The sequence below is a fragment of the Saccostrea cucullata genome, unplaced genomic scaffold (genome assembly GCF_032062105.1).
Source record: "Saccostrea cucullata isolate Sc308-1 unplaced genomic scaffold, CSIRO_AGI_Scuc_v1 ctg8207, whole genome shotgun sequence".
In the NCBI taxonomy this organism is placed as follows: Eukaryota; Metazoa; Mollusca; class Bivalvia; order Ostreida; family Ostreidae; genus Saccostrea; species Saccostrea cuccullata.
The window spans coordinates 5,264-26,650 of record NW_026925387.1 but is presented as its reverse complement, the minus strand read 5'-3'; the positions used below and the strand labels follow the sequence as shown (position 1 = coordinate 26,650).

The 21,387-nt window shown below is 33.9% G+C and overlaps 1 protein-coding gene across 1 annotated transcript; it reads right to left on the bottom strand.

Annotated features, from left to right (window-relative positions):
• Window positions 1–173: 173 nt before the first annotated feature.
• Window positions 174–20,305, bottom strand: LOC134268716 (mothers against decapentaplegic homolog 4-like; the record flags this gene model as incomplete). Its single annotated transcript, XM_062750959.1, has 6 exons — window positions 174–248; window positions 554–673; window positions 14,886–15,047; window positions 16,597–16,734; window positions 18,084–18,113; window positions 20,131–20,305. Coding segments are annotated over 6 exons (700 nt in total), but the record flags the coding sequence as incomplete, so codon positions are not given.
• Between the last annotated feature and the right edge of the window lie 1,082 nt (window positions 20,306–21,387).

Sequence of the window (21,387 nt, the reverse complement as noted above, 5' to 3'; positions counted from 1 at the left end):
AAACTGACCTTCAGCTTATAAAATTGTTAAGAATTTGACAATTTGTCTATAGAATTTTGAAGAATTTGACCCTTTATCTATAGAATTTTGAAGATTTTGACCTCTGACCTACAGAATTGTGAAGCATTTGACCTATGACTACAGAATTGTGAAGAATTTGACCTATGACCTACAGAATTGAGGATCCTGTGAAGAGGTATATGTTGCTGTGTTATTTCCCACCCATGTCGCTGTAGCAGCCATAGAACCTGAAAAAAAATTATAAAATTTTAAACTGAAATCATATCCCTCAGAATAAAACAGACAAGCTGATTGGTCTTGAGCATGTCACTTGCAGAGAGACAATTTGTTATGTCTCCCTCAAGTGCAGGGTGATATCTGTGGTAGTAGAAGCAAGCATTTAGGTTGACAATTGTGTTGTCTTTCTTTAGATGAAATTAGAATGCCTTGCACAAAATGACTCTTCTAATTTAGGCATATAAATGATACTGTACCATAAAATAAACAAAATGAACCTCTCATAAAACTACGAAATTCCGGAGAATTGACTTACTGCGTGGGGGAAATGCGCTGATGTTGGATAATGTCGGTGATTGTGAGACGTGAGAGGACACCTGAGCCCCGAATCCCTCCCCCATCGGCGAGGGCAGACCGTGAGACATGGCACTGGCTGCTGCTGACGATACAAAAGTAATCATATCGACGACACATTTCTGTGATGATTTAAAGTATTTACATCAATGACAACTTTTCTACAATGATATTAATTTGACGCAATTCTATGATGATATAAAAGTAACAATGCATGTCTATGATGTGATGTTCCTCTGTGACGGTCCTCTCACAGAGTACTACTTATATATCAGATATAATCAACAACAGATGCTGAGCTCAGATATAATACTGTATACAGGGTTCTTTTTGCCCCGTGTTATTTTCGCCCTTTCACACTTGCAAACGATTTTGCCCCATTTTAATTTCCTCCAGTCACAGTTTTGTTTAAGAAATTATACATGTAAATGTATTGTTTTTTTTAATTTGCACCATTTTAAATTCGCCCATCTGTGAGTAGGGCGAAAGGGGCGAAAATAAAATGGGGGCGAAAATTTCCCTGTATACAGTACTTCCTAAACATCAGATATCAACTATAATGGATGCTATTCTACAATATAGACTAAGTACTGCCTAGATATAACTTAAGTTATACATACTATATAATGCTACTCTCCCATACACATGTCTAGATATCATGTAATGCTTTACTGAGATACAAATTTAGTATTGTCTGTACATCAGATATCACCAATGTACAAAACAGCTGTGATATAGCCAGGATATCAGATATCAATGATGCTTCTCTCTGATACAGCATATATGATATCAATGATACAGATATTATACTGTCCTGGCATCAGACTAACATTCTCTCCAACTGCTAGAGAACTGCCTAGATATCGGGTTATAATGAAATGTTAGTGATACAGCTATAATGCTTCTCAAACAAACAGAGTACTGTATAAACAATAGATATCAAATATATATTATACGTTTACTCTCAAACACAAAATAACATCCAAATATCAAGTCAATTCTCTTGCTATATTTAGCCTTTTTTCAAAAATATTGATCTGAAAAAAAGAGGTAAACATTTGCTCACTCATACTGAATAAAAATGTTATTAGGCTACATCTTATTTATGTTCCCCAAACGGAGTTTGGGAACATATTGTTTTTACTCTGTTTCTTATTATTATTATTAAGGTCTTCCGTTTCAGACGGAAGACCTTATAGTGATTCTACTGTTTTTTCTTTTTATTATTATTTTTTTTCCCTTTTCGTGTAAATCGGATTCCTTAGAGATGGCTGGACGGATTTTCTTGAAATTTTCAGGGATGATAGAGAATCAGAATATCTTTCAAATGCAGTTTTCAGTTTTTCAAAATTCACTTCCGGTCGTCAGATATGTCCGATTTCCGCTTTTTTCAAAAAAATTTTGTCCCAGTCATATCTCAGAAACGGTAAGAGATGAAGACACCAAACTTATATGAGTAATAGATCTTGATAAGTAGGCAAAACCAATTGGGTTAACACAGTTCGCCGTCACTTCCGGTCGTCACAGGAAGTGATCAAAGAAATCGAAAATTTCAACTTTTCTTTTTTGAACCTTTTTTAGCAGCACGAAATAGTATTTCATTTGTAGTTTCGAAATATGCCAGTCCCACCGGAAACAAAAACGACGACTTCCGGTTATAAGAGAAAAACTACAAAATTTGAGTATTTTTCTTTCCCATAAATATCTTTTATAGATAAAGTATTTTTAATGATTTTAGGATATGTGATTCAGACTACAAATGTCTACAGTAACGTCAAATATCTTTGTAAAATTCACTTCCGGTCGCGTGATTTCCTGTCCTCAAAATGAGAAGTTATCATAGCTAGATCTCGTAAACGGAAAAAGATTAAGACACCAAACTTATACAATTGGTAGATCTTGATGAGTAGGCAACTTCAGTTTGGATAAGATTGTCCGCCGTCACTTCTGGTCGTCACAGGAAGTGTACCAAAAAAAATAAAAATTTTCAAATTTTCTTTTATGAAACTTTTTTGGCATGCCGTTATAATATCTTATTTGTATTTTTAAAATATATCAGTCCAACCGGAAACAAAAACGTCAACTTCCGGTTTTAAGAGGAAAAACTGCATGATTTTAGTATTTTTCTTTCCTCTAAATATTTCTTATTCATGACATATTTGTAACGATTTTTGGATATGTAATTCACACTGCAAATGTCTACAGGAAGGTCAAATATCTTTGTTAAATTCACTTCCGGTCACGTGATTTTCTGTCCTCAAATTGAGAAGTAATCATAGCTAGATCTCGTAAACGATAAGAAATTAAGACACCAAACTCTTTCAAGTGGTAGATCTTGATGAGTAGGCAAAACCAGTTGGGATAACATTGTCCGCCGTCACTTCCGGTTGTCACAGGAAGTGATCAAAGAAATAAAAAAAATTCAACTTTTCTTTATAGAAACTTGTTGCATCACATTATATCATCTTATTCGTAGTTTTGAAATATGATAGTATCACCAGAAACAAAATCGACAACTTCCGGTTAAAAGAGAAAAACTACATACCCGGTAATTTGAGTATTTTTCTTTCCCGTAAATACTTTTTATAGTTAAAGTATTTGTAATGATTTTTGGATATGTTATTCAGACTGCAAATGTCTACAGTAATGTCTAATATCTCAGTAAAATTCACTTCCGGTCGCGTGACTTCCTGTTCTCAAAATCAGAAGTCATCATTGCTAGATCTCGTTAACGGTAAGAGATTAAGACACCAAACTACTAGGGGTGGTAGACCTTGATGAGTAGACAAATCCTTTGAGTTTAAGATCATCCACCGTCACTTCCGGTTGTCACAGGAAGTGATCAAATAAATCAAAAATTTAAACTTTTCTTTATGGAATCTTTCTTAGTATTACCTTATAGCTTCTTACTAGTAGTTTCGAAATTTGTCAGTTCCATTGGAAACAAAAACGACGATTTCCAGTTATGAGAGAAAAACTGCATAAATTGAGTTTCTTACTATCCCATAAATTTCTTTTATAAAAAGAGTATTTGAAATGATTTTGGGACATGTTATTCAGACTGAAAATGTCTAGAGAAACCTCAAAATGAGACCTTTGACCCTTACTCAAAAAGTAATAAAGAAATATTCATTACCTTTTTCTAGATTCCGCTTCAAGTGTTTATCTCAAGTTTACCTTTCTCTCTCTCTCTCTCTCTCTCTCTGATGACCTTGACCTTTGACCTTGTTCTTTGGCCCCATTGACCCAAAGGTCACAATCAAGCTTACGGTTGTGGAGGTATTTGCAACTCTTACTCTAACAAATGCTTATAAAATATCCCCTCCTTTCTCTAAAAACAAAACAAAACAATCAATACCAACTTAGAGAAAATGTCTACAAGTCAAACGAAACGAAATATTGGCATAAGATTCGTAATAAAAGAAAGAAGAGACCTGAAAGAAAGTGTCCTGAGAGTTTTAAGGTGAGTCTCTGAAGTATTTTGAAATATCGGCAAAATCTGCATTTTTTTCTGTCTGAAATTAAATTATTGCTTAGCATAAAAATTAATTAAAACTCGGATATTTCTGCAATTATTGTTAATATCATTCGATTCTCCTGCTCCATTACGACATTTTTATACCAAGTATTCTTGCTTTCTTAGGTGTATGGAATTTATTTGAATTTTATTTAGATTTAAATATGAATCGGCTGAAACTCGGAAATGACGATTTTTCATATCAATTGAATTTCCACGCAATTGAGATAGGTCAATTGCAGTTACCCCGCTTGATACGATATGGTGTTGAAAAAATGCCCATGACTCACTCACTCTTTTTCCAGGATTTTGAATTTACTCTGCAACTGACCACGTGTATTAGTTTCGCTTTACAACTCTGTATATGCTAAATGTCATTGCTTCACTGCAAATGTGTCCCATAATTATTCTAATCATTTTCCTACATACAATATCACATCAAACAGCCAATATCTCAGTTTTTTAAGAAATTTGACCGGGACTTTACTACGAAACTATTTCTTTCACTTCGAAACTATTTCCTTCAACCTTAAAATACTAAGCTTACAAAATACCTGAAATGTTGTGGAAGTTGGTGGCTCAGTGGTTAGCGTGTCCGACTTTCATACTAATGGATTTGGGATCCTGACCAGATGGAGGAATTGATATCTTTTTTTTTTTTTTTTTTGCATTTTGTTTTTTTTTAAATACAAATATATTCTTCTTACAGATAAGAGAGGAGAACGGAAGACCTTCTTTGTTGCTGTAGCAACAAGAGTTTCTAGTTATGTTCCCCAAACGAAGTTGGGGAACATATTGTTTTTACTCTGTTTCTTATTATGATTATTTTTCTTCTTCTTCTTCTTCTTCTTCTTCCTGGGTACTTTTTTGTCCGGGAGTGATCTTGTAAACTGTTCGTCCGATGTAGGTAAAACCTTTTTAGGGTCAGTAGACATGTTATGTAGATTTGCGGAATCAAGGTCATTTTGCGCGCACGTGCTTGCAAGAGCGTGCACGTGCAACACGTGAAATGACTAATATAATGGATATTGCCGTAACTTTTCTATTTTTTAATGAATTTTTTTGAAACTCATAATGTAAGGATACATTAGAAGTAAAGACAAGATAGCATGGTCGAAATGGCAAGATCTCATGCGCATGCACGTGCGCTTTGCTCTGATTGGCTGAAACTAAAGTCTCAATATCTTTCTTGTTTCTTGTCATAATCCTTTGAAATTTTGAACAGAGTCCTACATTATGAAGATCTAAAGCATGATATAAAAAATTTCATGAAAGCATGCGCATGTGCGCGTGCTGCAATATGATTGGCTGAAACTTTAAATGGCTATATCTCCTTTGTTTTTTGACGAAATTCTTTGAAATTTTAAACATTGCCATGCATTAGGATATCCTACAATATGGTGTAGAAAAAAATCATGAAATCACGCGCATGCACGTGTGCTGCAATCTGATTGGCTGAAACTTGAAATGGCTATAACTCCCTTGTTTTTCAACCAAACCGGATGGGATTTAGAACATAGATAGATGTAAGGGACATAGATAGATGTAAGGGACCCCTATAAGAAGGTATGGTCATCATGCACGTGCACGCACGTGCGTGCATTTGGAACGAGTATAATTGAAAATACACTTGAATGAGTGATTTTTTATTACTTTTGGACTGAATGCTTTAATGTATAGTTATTAAAATATGTAGATAGTGTAGACAAGATGATATGTTCATAACGCACATGCATTCATATGCGCTTGGGTGCAATGCTAAAATTTGAATATAATTGGTATCCTTTTGGGAAAACGTAATGCACAGAGTTTGTCTTATTTAATGAAGCTTACAGGGAATATGGCACCAAAAGGGAGTTGGGGAGCGTTTGGGGAACATCTGTAACGGTTCCCGTTACAATTAGTACTAGTTAAGGTCTTCCGTTTCCAACGGAAGACCTTTCTGTTATTCTTAGGTTTCTTTTTTCCTATTATTATTATTATTCCAACCGATTTTGTGCACGCGATTTCTCGAAAACGGCTCGGCCGATTTACATGAAATTTTTATATGTAGTAGCTTATCAATCAATCTTGATAGGTTTTTGGTCGTTTTTATGACGTCACTTCCGGTCGTGAGATATGGGCAATTTTCTGATTTTAAAATGCAATTTTGTCTTGATTTAATAGCAAAAACTGCTTAAGATATGAGCTGAAGATTAATTGGAGATGATAGTTCATGACTTATAGCGTTGCAGAATCGCCTTTTCGTGCGACGTCAGTACTTCCGGTCGAAACCGGAAGCGAATTTAAGAAACGTATTTTTTCAACTTTTCATTTTTAATATTTTTATTTTAGAATTGAATAGAGACCATTTTGCAGAAGCCAAATATGTTATTTGTTTGAAAATCGAAAAAGCCAATCTCGAGATATTAGCGTTTGAAATCGCGAAGCGGCGATCCCGATGGCTGAATGGTTAGCGCGTTGGATTGTCACGCGGGTGACCCGGGTTCGATCCCCTTTGTGACCAAAAAATTTTATCATTTTTTCTGCTCGATATTTCGATTTTTATTAATTTTAGACCATTTGCAACAACATATTTTCAACTTTTAAGTATATCTTACGTAATAAGGGGTCACAAAGGGCCAGAATGCTAAATCTTTGACGCTTTATATCTTAAAAAGGGGGAATATTTTGATAAACAATATTGAACAAAAGTTGATCAGAATAATGTTCTTAACAATATGCATACTTTGAAATTTTTGTAAAATGGCCCCATTAAGGACTTGTAGGGGTGGCCCCTAAATATTTATATGTAGCATATCTCCACAACAAATAGAAATCTCTGAATAAGTGTTGAACAAAAAAGCTTCAAAATCACAAGACCTTTCATTTGATATCAAGAAAAAGGGGCTGACCCCTCAAATTAGGGGCTCAAAGGGGCCAACAGTTTTTGATCTATTACTCTCTATTGATCAATATTTTGTTATACATTACTGAAGCAAAAGTATTTATCTTAACGATTGGCAACAATATATGATACAATTTTGATCATATGTTACGTAATTAGGGATCACAAGGGGCCAGAATGTCAAAATTTGACGCTTCATATCTCGAAAAGGGTGAATATTTTGAAAAGCAATATTGTACAAAAGATGGCTAGATTAATGTGCTAAACATTTTGCATACTTTGAATATTTGTAAAACGGCCCCATTAAGGACTTGTAGGAGTGGCCCCTAAATATTTAGATAAAGCATATCTCCTAAACGAAAAGAAATCTCTGAAGAGATGTAGAACAAAAAGTCTTTGAAATCACAAGACCTTTCGTTTGATATCAAGAAAAAGGGGCCCACTCCTCAAATTAGGGGCTGAGAGGGTTCAGAAGTCTTTCATCTTTAACTCTTTCATGATTAAAATTTTGTGATTCAATACAGAAGCAAAGATGTTCATATTAACGATTTGCAACAATATATGATAAAATTTTGATCATATAAAACGTAATTAGGGGTCACAAGGGGCCAGAATGTCAAATCTTTGACGCTTCATATCTCGAAAAGGTTGAAATATTTTGATAAGCAATATTGAACAAAAGATGGCTAGATTAATATGTTAAACAATATGCATACTTTGAATTTTGTAAAACGGCCCCATTAAGGACTTGTAGGTTTGGCCCCTAAATTTTTATATTAAGCATATCTCTTAAACGAAAAGAAATCTCTAAACAAGTGTATAACAAAAAGTCTTTGAAATCACAAGACCTAACGTTTGATATCAAGAAAAAGGGACCGACTCCTCAAATAAGGGGCTCAGAGGGGCCAGAAGTCTTTTATCTTTAACTCTTTAATGATCAATATTTTGTGATGCATTACAGAAGCAAAGATGTTCATATTAATGATTTGCAACAATATATGATACAATTTTGATCATATGTTTCGTAATTAGGGGTCACAAGGGGCCAGAATGTCAAATCTTTGACGCTTCATATCTCGAAAATGTTGAATAATTTGATAAACAATATTGAACAAAAGATGGCTAGATTAATGTGCTAAATAATATGCATACTTTGAATTTTTGTAAAACGGCCCAATTAAGGACTTGTAGGAGTGGCCCCTAAATATTTATATAAAGCATATCTCCTAAACGAAAAGAAATCTTTGAATAGGTGTAGAACAAAAAGTCTTTGAAATCACAAGACCTTTCGTTTGACATCAATAAAAAGGGGCCAACTCCTCAAATAAGGGGTCCAGAGGGGCCAGAAGTCTTTCATCTTTAACTGTTTCATGATTAATATTTTGTGATGCATTACAGAAGCAAAGATGTTCATATTAACGATTTGCAACAATATATGATAAAATTTGATCATATGTTACGTAATTAGGGGTCACAAGGGGCCAGAATGTCAAATCTTTGACGCTTCATTCCTCGAAAAGGGTGAATATTTTGATAAGCAATATTGAACAAAAGATGGCTAGATTATATGCTAAACAATATGCATACTTTGAATTTTTGTAAAACGGCCCCATTAAGGACTTGTAGGAGTGGCCCCTAAATATTCATATTAAGCATATCTCCTAAATGAAACGAAATCTCTGAATAGGTGTAGAACAAAAAGTCTTTGAAATCACAAGACCTAACGTTTGACATCAGGAAAAAGGGGCCAACTCCTCAAATTAGGGGCTGCGAGGGGCCAGAAGTCTTTCATCTTAAACTCTTTAATGATCAAAATTTAAAGATGTATTTTAGAAGCAAGATGTTCATATTAACGATTTGCAACGATAAATTATAAAATTTTGATCATATGTAACGTAATTTGGGGTCACAAGGTGCCAGAATGTCAAATCTTTGACGCTTGATATCTCGAAAAGGGGAAAAATTTTGATAAGTAATATTGAAGAAAGGATGGTGAGAAAAATGTTTTAAACAATATGCATACTTTGAATTTTGGTAAACAGGCCCCATTAAGGACTTGAAGGGGTGGCCCCTAAATATTTATATTAAGCATTTCTCCTAAACGAAAAGAAATCTCTAAACAAGTGTATAACAAAAAGTCTTTGAAATCACAAGACCTAACGTTTGATATCAAGAAAAAGGGGCCGTCTCATCAAATTAGGGGCTCAGAGGGGCCAGAAGTCTTTAACTCTTAAATGATCCATATTTTGTAATAAGTACACATTTTGAGAAGCAAAGATATTCATTTTAACGATATGCAACTATATGTTATAATATTTTGATCATATGTTATGTAATAAGGGATCGCCAGGGGCCAAAATGCTATATTTTTAGCTCACCTGAGCCGAAGGCTCAAGTGAGCTTTTCTGATCACATTTTGTCCGTCGTCCGTCCGTCTGTCTGTCCGTCTGTAAACTTTTCACATTTTCGACTTCTTCTCAAGAACCACTGGGCCAATTTTGACCAAACTTGGTACAAAGCATCCTTGGGTAAAGGGGAATTTAAATTATTAAAATGAAGGGACATATCCCCTCGCAAGGGGAGATAATCAAGAAAAGACAAAAATAGGGTTGGGTCATTAAAAAATCTTCTTCTCAAGAACCACTGGGCCAGAAAAGCTGAAACTTATGTGGAAGCATCCTGGTATAATGTAGATTCTAAATTGTTCAAATAATGACCCCTGGGGGAAGGGTGGGGCCACAATGGGGAATCAAAGTTTTATATAGAAATATATAGGAAAAATCTTTGAAAATCTTCTTCTCAAGAACCACTGGGCCGGAAAAGCTGAATCTTATGTGGAAGCATCCTGGTATAGTGTAGATTCTAAATTGTTCAAATAATGACCCCTGGGGGAAGGGTGGGGCCACAATGGGGAATCAAAGTTTTATATAGAAATATATAGGAAAAATCTTTGAAAATCTTCTTCTCAAGAACCACTGGACCAGAAAAGCTGAAACTTATGTGGAAGCATCCTGGTGTAGTGTAGATTCTAAATTGTTCAAATCATGACCCCCGGGAGAAAGGCGGGGCCACAATGGGGAATCAAAGTTTTACATAGAAATATATAGGAAAAATCTTTGAAAATTTACTTCTCAAGAACCACTGGGCCAGAAAAGCTGAAACTTATGTGGAAGCATCCTGGTATAATGTAGATTCTAAATTGTTCAACTCATGACCCCCCGGGGGAAGGGCGGGGCCACAAATGACAATGGGGTATCAAAGTTTTACATAGAAATATATAGGAAAAATCTTTGAAAATCTTCTTCTCAAGAACCACTAGGCCAGAAAATCTGAAACTTATGTGGAAGCATCCTGGTGTAGTGTACATTCTAAATTGTTCAAATCACGACCCCCGGAGGAAGGGCGGGGCCACAATGGGGTATCAAAGTTTAACATAGAAATATATAGGAAAAATCTTTGAAAATTTACTTCTCAAGAACCACTAGGCCAGAAAAGCTGAAACTTATGTGGAAGCATCCTGGTATAGTGTAGATTCTAAATTGTTCAAATAATGACCCCTGGGGGAAGGGTGGGGCCACAATGGGGAATCAAAGTTTTACATAGAAATATATAGGAAAAATCTTTGAAAATCTTCTTCTCAAGAACCACTAGGCCAGAAAAAATGAAGCTTATGTGGAAGCATTCTGGGGTAGTGTAGATTCTAAATTGTAGGAATCATGACCCCCGGGGGAAGGGCGGGGCCATTATAGGGAATCAAAGTTTTACATAGAAATATATAGGAAAAATCTTTGAAAATCTTCTCAGGAACCACTGGGCCAAAAAAGCTGAAACATATGTGCCCATGGAAGGATCATGGGGTTGTGTAGATTTCAAAATGTCTAAATTATGATCAGTGGGGTAGGGTGGGGATGCATTATGTATAACAAGGGGGAAATCTGGTAAAGAACAGAATGGTCAAAGCTTCTCAGGTGAGCGATGTGGCCCATGGGCCTCTTTTTTATGCTTTACGTCTCGAAAAGGGGGAGTATTTTTATAAGCAATATTGAACAAAAGATGTTCAGAATATTGGATAAAAAAACAGAAACTTTAAATTCATTGAAGAAAAACTTAATGTCATTCTCTTTTAACGAATATCTCAGTCAAAATCACATCTCATCTTATCTAGAAATTTAACGGAAGACCTACTCGTTGCTCGCAACGAGATCTCATCTAGTTCTTATTATTTTTCTTCCTGGGAAAATTTTGTCCGCGAGTAATCTTGTAAACTACACATCAGACTAAGGTGAAATGTTTTTAGGGTCAGTAGACATGTAATGTAGATTTGCGGAACGAAGGTCATTTTGCGCGCACGTGCTTGGAAGAGCGCGCACGTGCAACATGATAAATGACAGATTTAATTGATATAGATGTAACTTTTTAAATTTTTGATGAAATGCTTTAGAACTCATAATATAAGGATAAATTAGTAGCATAGACAATATGACATGGTCAAAATAGCAAGATCTCACGCGCATGCACGTGCGCTGCACTCTGATTGGCTGAAACAAAAATCTCAATATCTTTTTCGCTTTTTGATGAAATGCTTTGAAATTTTGAACATAGCCATGCATTAGGATATCCTACAATATGATATATACCAATTATCATGAAAACACGTGCATGCACGTGCGCTGCAATCTGATTGGCTTAAACTTTAAACAGGTATAACTCCCTTGGTTTACAACCAAACAGGATGGGATTTGGAACATAGACAGATATAATGGACTACTACAAGAAAGGTATGGTCACCATGCACATGCATACACGTGCGTGTACGTGCGCTGCAATCTGATTGGCTGAAACTTTTAACAGGTATAACGCCCTTGGTTTTCAACCATATGGGTTGGGATTTAGAACATAAATAGATGTAATGGACTTCTACAAGAAGGTATGGTCACCGTGCTCATTTATGCACGTGCGTGCACGTGAAATGAACAAAATCAAAAATACACTTAAATGAGCGTATTTTTTTATTACTTTTGGATTAAATACTTTAATTTTTAGTATATTAAAGTATATGGATTGTGTAGACAAAATGATATGGTCATTACGCACAAGCATTCGCATGCGCACGCATGCAATGCTAAAATTTGAATGAACTTCGTACACATCCGAGTATATGTTGTTAAAGTCTCAAATACATAGATTTTTTCTTATTTAATGAAGCTTACAGGTAATATTGCACAAAAAGAGAGTTGGGGAGCGTTTGGGGAACATCTGTAACGGTCACCGTTACAATTAGCACTAGTTTTTCTAGTAACTGTCTGCTACGCTGTTAAATCCTTAAAAAGCAAGATAGTGTGTTAAACATCAAAAGCAAAAATAAAAAGCAATGTTTGATAGTTTATGATGATTGGCAATTAGTGCATTAAATTGTAAATAAATGTGGCTCTAGACTTGTATACTTTTTCTGTTGTTTAATCCTTGATAAAATTTAGAGTACCGGTAAATATATCATAAAATCCTTAGAATCTGTGTTAATGCTGTTTATATATATTTCTTAACTGTAAAAACAATTGCTTTTGACTACAAATATTCTATTAAAAATATAAAATCCTGCTTTGAAGCAAAATGATTTAAATTAAATCATGTCCGTTTCCCTGGAAACTCTAAATAATTTCAAATTCAAAATAGCGAGAAAAAAAGGCTTCTGGATTATGATAAGTCGTCACAACAAACAAGTCATTTTATTGTTGGCCTTACTATCTCTCAGCTACATTCCATTAGACCCATTCAATTGAAACAATGACCTTGTCAGCAAATACAATTTATCATGAAGTTAAATACTAACTGATGTTTTTCATACTAATTGTTAGGCCATTATATGTACAATGAATTGTTTAAGGATCTTTCTGTCCTTTTCCTGATCATGACAAGGAGCACACTGCGGGTGCGACTGGTTGCCATGGGATGCTCACTCCTCCATGGCATCTGATCCTACCTCTGATTTTTGGGAGGTCCGTGTCTGCTCTGCTACTTTTTAGCTAAATAGGGTTTGTACCTCCATATATTTCAGTGAGCAGGACCATAAAAATACCAATAATAATCACGAAACAAGAGGAACTTAAAAATTTGAATTAACCATAGGACATCAAACAAAGCTACAGTTTTGATTTATTTGCCAGTGGAACAATGAATTAAATGTAATGGATCAGTGAATTTCACAAGTTCACTAGTCTTTGCACCAGTGAATGAATGTTCATGGATAATTAATTAAACCACTGAATTATTATTATTCATATTAACCATTTGCATATATGCAAATCACTCACTCACTCATACCTATGCTAATGACAAAAGGAGAGACAAGACAAATTATTCAAATTATCTATTTGCACATATACTAATGACTCACTCATACACGTATATGCTAATGACTAAAGGAGAGACAAAACAATTTATTCAAATTATCCATTTGCATATATATGCAAATCACTCACTCATACATATGCTAATGACAAAAGGAGAGACAAGACGAATTATTCAAATTATCTGTTTGCATATATGCAAATCACTCACTCATACATATGCTGATGACAAAAGGAGAGACAAGAACTACAGTACTTATGATGTCCCATTAATCTGAAGATGAAGACAATTTCAAGATTAGGACTTCACAAAATGTGTATCCAACCATATACTGTAACTAAACATACAAAGCAAAGCATGCTGCACAGTTATGAGGTCAAGCATTAGGCGTGTATAAGCTAAGACAGAAATAAAGCGTGCAAAATGTGTCCAGAGAAAATGTGCTCTTAAATCTTCAACCTACAATAATCTGGGTATTACTGACATATGGGGCTTCACATTGTTCTTTATTAATACATATATATGATGAGGAATTTATCTGAATATGACAAGAGTTGTTCTTTTATTATGCTTTTGGCAAATGTATGAGCAAAGAAAATCCCACGTTTGTGGTTCATCATACAATGAACAAAGGATGCTGATTTTACAAGTTGTTTACGTTTTAGTAAAACAGAAAGATTAAGGTATTCTATTAATCTGCTAACATTATTTCAAGTTTGAAGTCTAGTGATTAAGATATATTTGTCACATTCATCAGTTAAGGGACTACGAGGCTCAGCCAGGAAGGATAGCTCTTTAATTTATAATTTAATTCAAAAAGTCTTTAAATGAAGCTTGTAAATTAAATATTTTCATGCAACAATTTTCATTATATGCCTCTCAATGTGCCTCAACGTTCTTTGCAAAGCTCCATAAATCACTTCTAATTTCATATCATATTAATAAAACATTGGTATCTGAAAATGCTTTTATGAGATAAAAATTTCTACTTTTAATTAGACCTTTCTGAGAAGTTCAAAGAACCTTAAAGCACATTGAGAGGCATATAATGAAAATTGTTGCATGAAAAGATTTAATTTTTAAGTTTCATTTTAAGACTTTTTGAATCAAATTATAAATTATAGAGTTGTCCTTCCTGGCTGAGGGTCGGAGTCCCTTAAAGATATCTGTAATTGAAGTTGAAAATTTTGATTAGATAATAATTACTCTTTTTGGTTTTATGCAACTTTAAACAAAACAAACTTATTGTAACTAAAGGATCATTTAACCTAAAAAACTGAAATTTTAAATAATATCAGGCATTGCTATAATGAATTTGGGAAATTTTAATTTTGTCAATATGCTGGACAGAATGCAGAAAAACCCCTTTCTCTGGACACAGGATTTCAGTTCAGCCAAGCAATAGGGAAAAAAAAGCTGTGTGGATTAGGAAATCTGCAGCACAAAAACTCTTGCCAGACATACAGATGTCAATATACATGAAAACATCTACCGCACCAAGATTACATGACAAGCAGTTCTACGTCAAACTAAAAATAGAACCTGATTGTGCCTGTGGCGATAAAGGATTTGCCTGGGGGGACATTGGATTATGTAGGGGGGTGTTGGGGGCACTGGGGCCCCGCCCCAGGGGGCTTGAAATAGCTGGTCCTGCCGTGTGAGGGTGCTGTGGCACAGTCGACTGAGGGCCGGATGACCCTTGACCTGTGTTTAAGGGGGCCGACTATAGTTTTATTGTGTGAAAACTACAATAGCGAAACTCTTCATTTTTATACCATATATTACTTACATTAACTTCAGTGTATAAGCAAAGTTTGGGCGAAATCTACCGTCCAGGTATTTTTGAGGGACCGTCTCAAAATACAGGTACATTTACTATAGGTTTATATAGGAAAAATGCCACTTTTTGCACTTTAAAGTAAATTATACAAATACTACAATAGAGATTTTGTTCAAACTGAAATATATGATGCGTAATACTATATTATACAATATATGTAAGAAACACAAAATTCTACCGTCTTGTTACCAGAGGGGGCATCTCAAAATGCAAAAAATAAGCAAATTGTACTATTTTTATAGAGTATTACAAAATATGTCTTACACAATGGATTCATATGAAAACATAACAAAAATATTGGAGATATTCTCAAATTTCCATATTTTAATTTTCAAGAGCGTATCTTTATTACTTTTTCTTTAATAATATTTTTATTACCCCTTTCTTTAAGAGCTACAGATTATCATAACGTTAAAAACACACTGCAACGACGTCAACCTACCTATCAATTCTAAAATCCGTTAAAAAAAAGTTATATCAAATTTTAATTACATTTTCATACCTATAATTTCGTAATTTTGTTTAATTTTAATAATTAAGCGGAAAAAGTTGCATTAAACAGTAAATACGCTTCATATTACTATGATGCGCGAAATATTGCGCAATGAAAACTATAGTCGGCCCCCTTAAATCAACCAATCAAAGCATTATGAACCAATGAAAATAAATACGACATCTGTCCTAAAAATAAATATTCAGCACAATTAAGGCTATTGAAAATGATAAACACAGTTTAAAATTAAATGTGTAAAAATAAAAAAATTAGCAACATACATGTACATTGATCACTATAGTGAACAGCTGAGGCAATTTCTGATATGTCAGCCCACACAATTAAATGTAAAACAGTAAGCAAAATCAATGTGATCAAATTCAAACTGATTACATTTATTTTGACAGTGAAAAACAAATAATTTCTTCCATGCAGATTCTCTTAGAAAATAGTGAAAAAATAAAAAAGTTTTTTATTCCCCATTTTAGTTCACAAAGAGAATTAAAATGTTTATGAAAGATTAAAATATTCATTTTTATTTTATTCGTTTTTTTATTGAATATAGTTCAAATTTTGAAAATTCTATCATAATGATTATCTTGAAAATTAATTAACTAAATATTTATTTATTGATTGATAGTAATTTATGCAAAGTTTAAATTTATCTTTAATAAAAAAATTATTTTTGGAGATTTTATGTATGATTTTTTTGAAAGAAAAAAAAAATACCGATTAATAATGTTAAAGGTATAAAATTTATCCTGCAGCCCTAATAAAGAACACAAAATTTAACCCCTCCAAAAAAAATGTAAAAGTTATGAAAATTTTCCTTCAGCCCTAAAAAAGAACAAAATTGCCCCCCCCCAAAAAAAAACTATCCCCATCAAGTACCCAACAATAAAAACAACACAGACACCGACCCATGCCGCCGAACGTCAGGATCCGAGCTAACTCGCTCTGAGGAGGATGTTGTACTGTTTGTGAGACTTCCTCAGAACTCGACATGCTCATCCCGATCTCGTTACCATACTCGTCCTTAACGAGGCGAGAGGGCGGGGCTGAAATATCAGAAACGACGTCAGAACCCTGTAAATCCAGGCCAGTCATTTTCCCAGACCTGTTTACCCATAATGTTATATCTCAGTATTTTTTATTAGATTTGTCCGTGAGATTTGACATTTGCCAGTAAGATTTCTTCTCCCATCGATTTAACATATATTAATAGAGAACTGTTTTTTCTGATTACTTAAACATGGTTTAATAACATGGTCATTGTTATATATACCATGTGCGTTTTGGCAACCCGACATCACTTCTATGTTTGAAATATTTCTTTTTTTTTAGCATTTAAAAAGCGTGAAACTGAGACAGATCATAACAGAAACTAACAGCTAAACTCCAAAAAATGTATTTTCGATTTCCATATTTTCAAAATAGCAAAACGAGACACGTATTTTGGACTATAAACCCGTAAAAAAAATATGGTGAAATTGTAAGAGTAAACAGGTCTGTTTTTCTATAGTCAATTTAATACATCTGTATGTTGACTCTTCGCCATCTTCAATAAATCATTATTTTTTCCCCATCAGTTTTTTTTTCTTTTTCCATCACTGAAATTGTATGAAGTTTTTACAGCTTGTCTAAAACAAGAGCTGTATGATTTCCTATCATTTAGATTCTTAAATTAATTTTGAAAACAAATTAATTTTGTTTCATTGCATAGCTAAATATGTAAAGAAATGCATTGCTAATGTTCAGTAACCAAGTTACTGAATTTTACCAAGTTTAATTCAAATGACTACTAATTGTTAAGGCTCAGACCATTTTTTTTAAAGTAGAGTAGAAAAATCACTGCCATTCCAAAAAATATTAAATCTAAGCAGTAATTGAATAGGAAGATTTATTTCTGAATATTATGAATTTCATTCAGAAAATTTCACAATCCTAGTGTTGCAAAAAAACCAATTTTTTTACACCAATTAGTTGCATAATTCTGTTCGTATTTTTAAAAGCAAGAAGATTCAGACACCCTCATTTTCACTGCAGTTCATTCCAAAATAGTCTTTTTCTGAATATAAAGAAACATTATAGTTAACAAGCTAATGTGTGGCTTTTTTTAAACTGTAGGCTGTATTGTCAGGTCAAAGGTATACTACAGCCTCTCTACAGAAATTATAAGTTTTGTTTTTCATGATGTAACTTGTTCATTGCCACTGTAATTCAAAAATTGGTTGGAAGATTTTAAAAATAAATTGTAAACACATCAATATTCTATCAATACAGTATTTCTTCAGTTGGGAATGAGCAAAGTGCCTCAGAGTCCACAAATCATAATAATCATAATTTGATGCTATATGTGTACTTACAGTTGCCTTTAGTTAACTGTTTATACACTCAGATTAATTACCTGCATGTTGGATGTTAAGTCCAGACAAATCTGAAAAAAAAAATTCAAAATTAATATTTAACGTGGACAAATGCGTCAGTCTTCAGTATGTTCAGGTTTTCAAAACAAGATAAACTTTAAACAGTGCTAATTAATGTTAATGTAACTCATGATAAATAAATCAACACTTATCATGGATAAAGCCATCCTTAAAAAAATGTTTGTTTGGAATTGCCGCCTGGGGGTTTTCAGACCCAGGAGGGAGGGAGGGATTTTATTTATTTTTTTTTACAAATTGAAGCTAAATGATAAAAAAATAAAATCTCAATGAACAGTGGTAATTTCCATTTATTATCCTCGTTCTTTTATTTTATTGATATTATTTGGTCCGATTGTGAAAAAAAAGATATGCCGGTACACAGAACGGTTCTCAAATATTAATCTCATTTAGATGTTAAGATCTGTTCATATATTAATCAGATCCAGTCCAAAGACTATTTCTACCTACGTAGCTATTAATAGCTACCTAGGTATTTAAAGCTACCAAAAGTAGCTATATTTACCTACTTTATATAATTTATGCATTCTGCGACCAAAAGACCAAACAGTGCAACATGGTGAATACCATATTTTTTGATAAGGTCACACTAATGATGAATACGACAAAATTTTGGCAAAAAAATGATTACTTCCTGAATCGGCAATTGCTTGCAAAACTAATAAAATACGAAGTTTTCATTTTTTGGCCAAATTTTTGTCATATTCATCATCAATGTGACTGTATCAAGAAATTGTGTACTCACCATGTTGTGCCGTTCATGCCTTTGGCCACAAAATGCAAGTAAAGCAGAAAGTAGGTAAAAATAGCTACTTTAGGTAGCTTTAAATACCTAGGTAGCTATTAATACCTACATACATTAGGTAGAAATAGTCTTTGGACTGGACCTGTTAATAGCTAAATTTCAGCATCAAACTTCTAGTTTATTTTAAGAATCTTAGTTAAACAATACTTATATCAGACTATTTCATAGTATATCTCTTTGAAATTTACCTCTTTGTTAAAACAACGTAAGCAAAGAGTTTGAACCACACAAAATTTCTTAAGAATAGTTGGGATGTTTTGTGTAAAACCGTGAGGGGGTGCTTCGTATATTCTCGGGTTTTCACCATGCATCAGTATTAACATTACCTTTCAAGGACTTGTCATACTGACAGATAACATTTTTCCTTTAGTATTTGGGATAAACGTTCCTGAACCATGTAATTTTTTAAGTGGGAACTGAACGATCATTTTTTTCAACATGACGGACTTATCAGGTTCAATGTGCAATCTATTACAATAGCTCTTTCCAGGTATCGATGTATCATTCCGTTTAATTTTTTTATTCACCTTTAATTTTTATAGAGATGCATAAATGTTCTGCTCTTCAACACAACGCTTGAATGGTCTGACATTTTGGTGGCTTTTATTTTGTCAAATCGCCACCTATCGTCGCTATACCATACACACTATGACGAAAGCGTTTTATTGACCCGAGTTGTTAAATTAATGTGAGCTCAAACCTGACTTTAAAAAGCTATTTTGACAAACAAACTAACTTATATGAAACAATGTAAGACGATAAAACGATAAAAAAAAATATTGGTAATATTTTGCCAATAAAATTTTTTGAGCGGGGGGGATTTTAATGAGGCGGGCGGCAATTCCAAACAAATTATAATTTTATTTTGGCCTATAAAACTGATCTTTTAATTATTCTCAACTGTTACTCAGATAATAGGTAAATTATAATAAAGTGCATCGTCATTAGCCAAGATTCCTAAAATTTTGTTCAATTCCTTCAGATTTCCAAACCTGGCAGCGGCCATGCTTTTCCCCCCAAAAGTTTGATCCTATTGTGTTTTAAACATGAGAGAGAGAGGACACAAACAGAGAGAGAGAGAAGAAAGACACCAACAGAGACAGAATCACATACACATCCCGGGGGAAACCACTCTCTCGTAGTGGTATGGATTGACACACACTGTCCCATTTATAAACATGAGAGAGAGAGAGAGAGATACGTACCAATTCCAGGGGAGACCACCCTCTCATAGTGGTATGGATTGACACACACGCTGTCCTGTTTGAGGTCGAAGGCGTAGTGACAGAACTTGCAGTGCTTCAGTTCATTCTTATGGAGGTCCGGCCATCTCCAGATCCGCGCGTAAATCACGTGAGGAAAGCCCTTACGTCCCGCGACCTGAAAAATATAACACAGTATCGTATAACTCTGTATTTCATCCAGACTGAGTGTTCATTAATTCTCCCGAAGGTGTTTATGCATAAATTTATCATGCAAGCCAATAGTAATTATCATGTGTGACAATTTTGATGTTTTAATAGCTTACTAAGTCAGATTTATAGCTATAATGTTTATACCTTATGCCTATTATACATGTCTTTACTTCCGAAGTCATTTCAAAATAGTACAAAGTTAATATTTCGATTTAACAGATGTTTACCTTTCACTTCTTTAAGTAATTCATTGAACCCGCCATATTGTCAGTCACACCAAACGTAATATGTATTCTGTAATTCTATTGGTTAAGAGACTTAGTCCTAGCCAATCAGATTAGGCATTTATTTTTAGTGTATAATTGGCTTACTCTGCCTATATATAGTGCTACTCATGAAATTTCACTCACTCTGCTAGGGGTCAAGAACGTAAGGTTCGTGCTTTTAAGAACTTCAAGTTCGGTAGCAAATTTATGTAGTATAATGTAGATACCCATAGTAGAGTCATTCATTTATTGGTTCAGGGTAGAATTAGATATCCCTTACCATATTTCAGTTAGATCTATACATTTAGGTTATCCCTGTGTTTATTTTTATATAGGCTTACATTCTTGGGTGTATGGAGATTCTTTAGTACAATAAATACATATTTTTGAAGTCACATTCTCCCCCTATATTTTTCAATTACTTAATTATTTTTGGATAAATCCATTTGTTATATTTATTTGGAAACATTTTGCTTTTTGCTAAAGTCCTAGTTTTACCTTTGTTATAATAAATTATGAAACTTTACAAATCTTTTCATTTCAAAACAAGGTGATGATCATAATCTAGGAATCACTAAAGAACCTGGGTAGATAATTTAACCAGTGTGGCCCATATATATTGGTTTAGTAAGACTTTCCAATCCCAAGTACTATAATCAATAGAGTACATTGAATTAAATTATTACATCAAAGTTAGGACTTGTACTTTGGAAAAGGTTTGTCTTATTTTAGTCCCTTGATAACACTGGTTCCTGTTACACATGAAACAAAAAAATCTTAC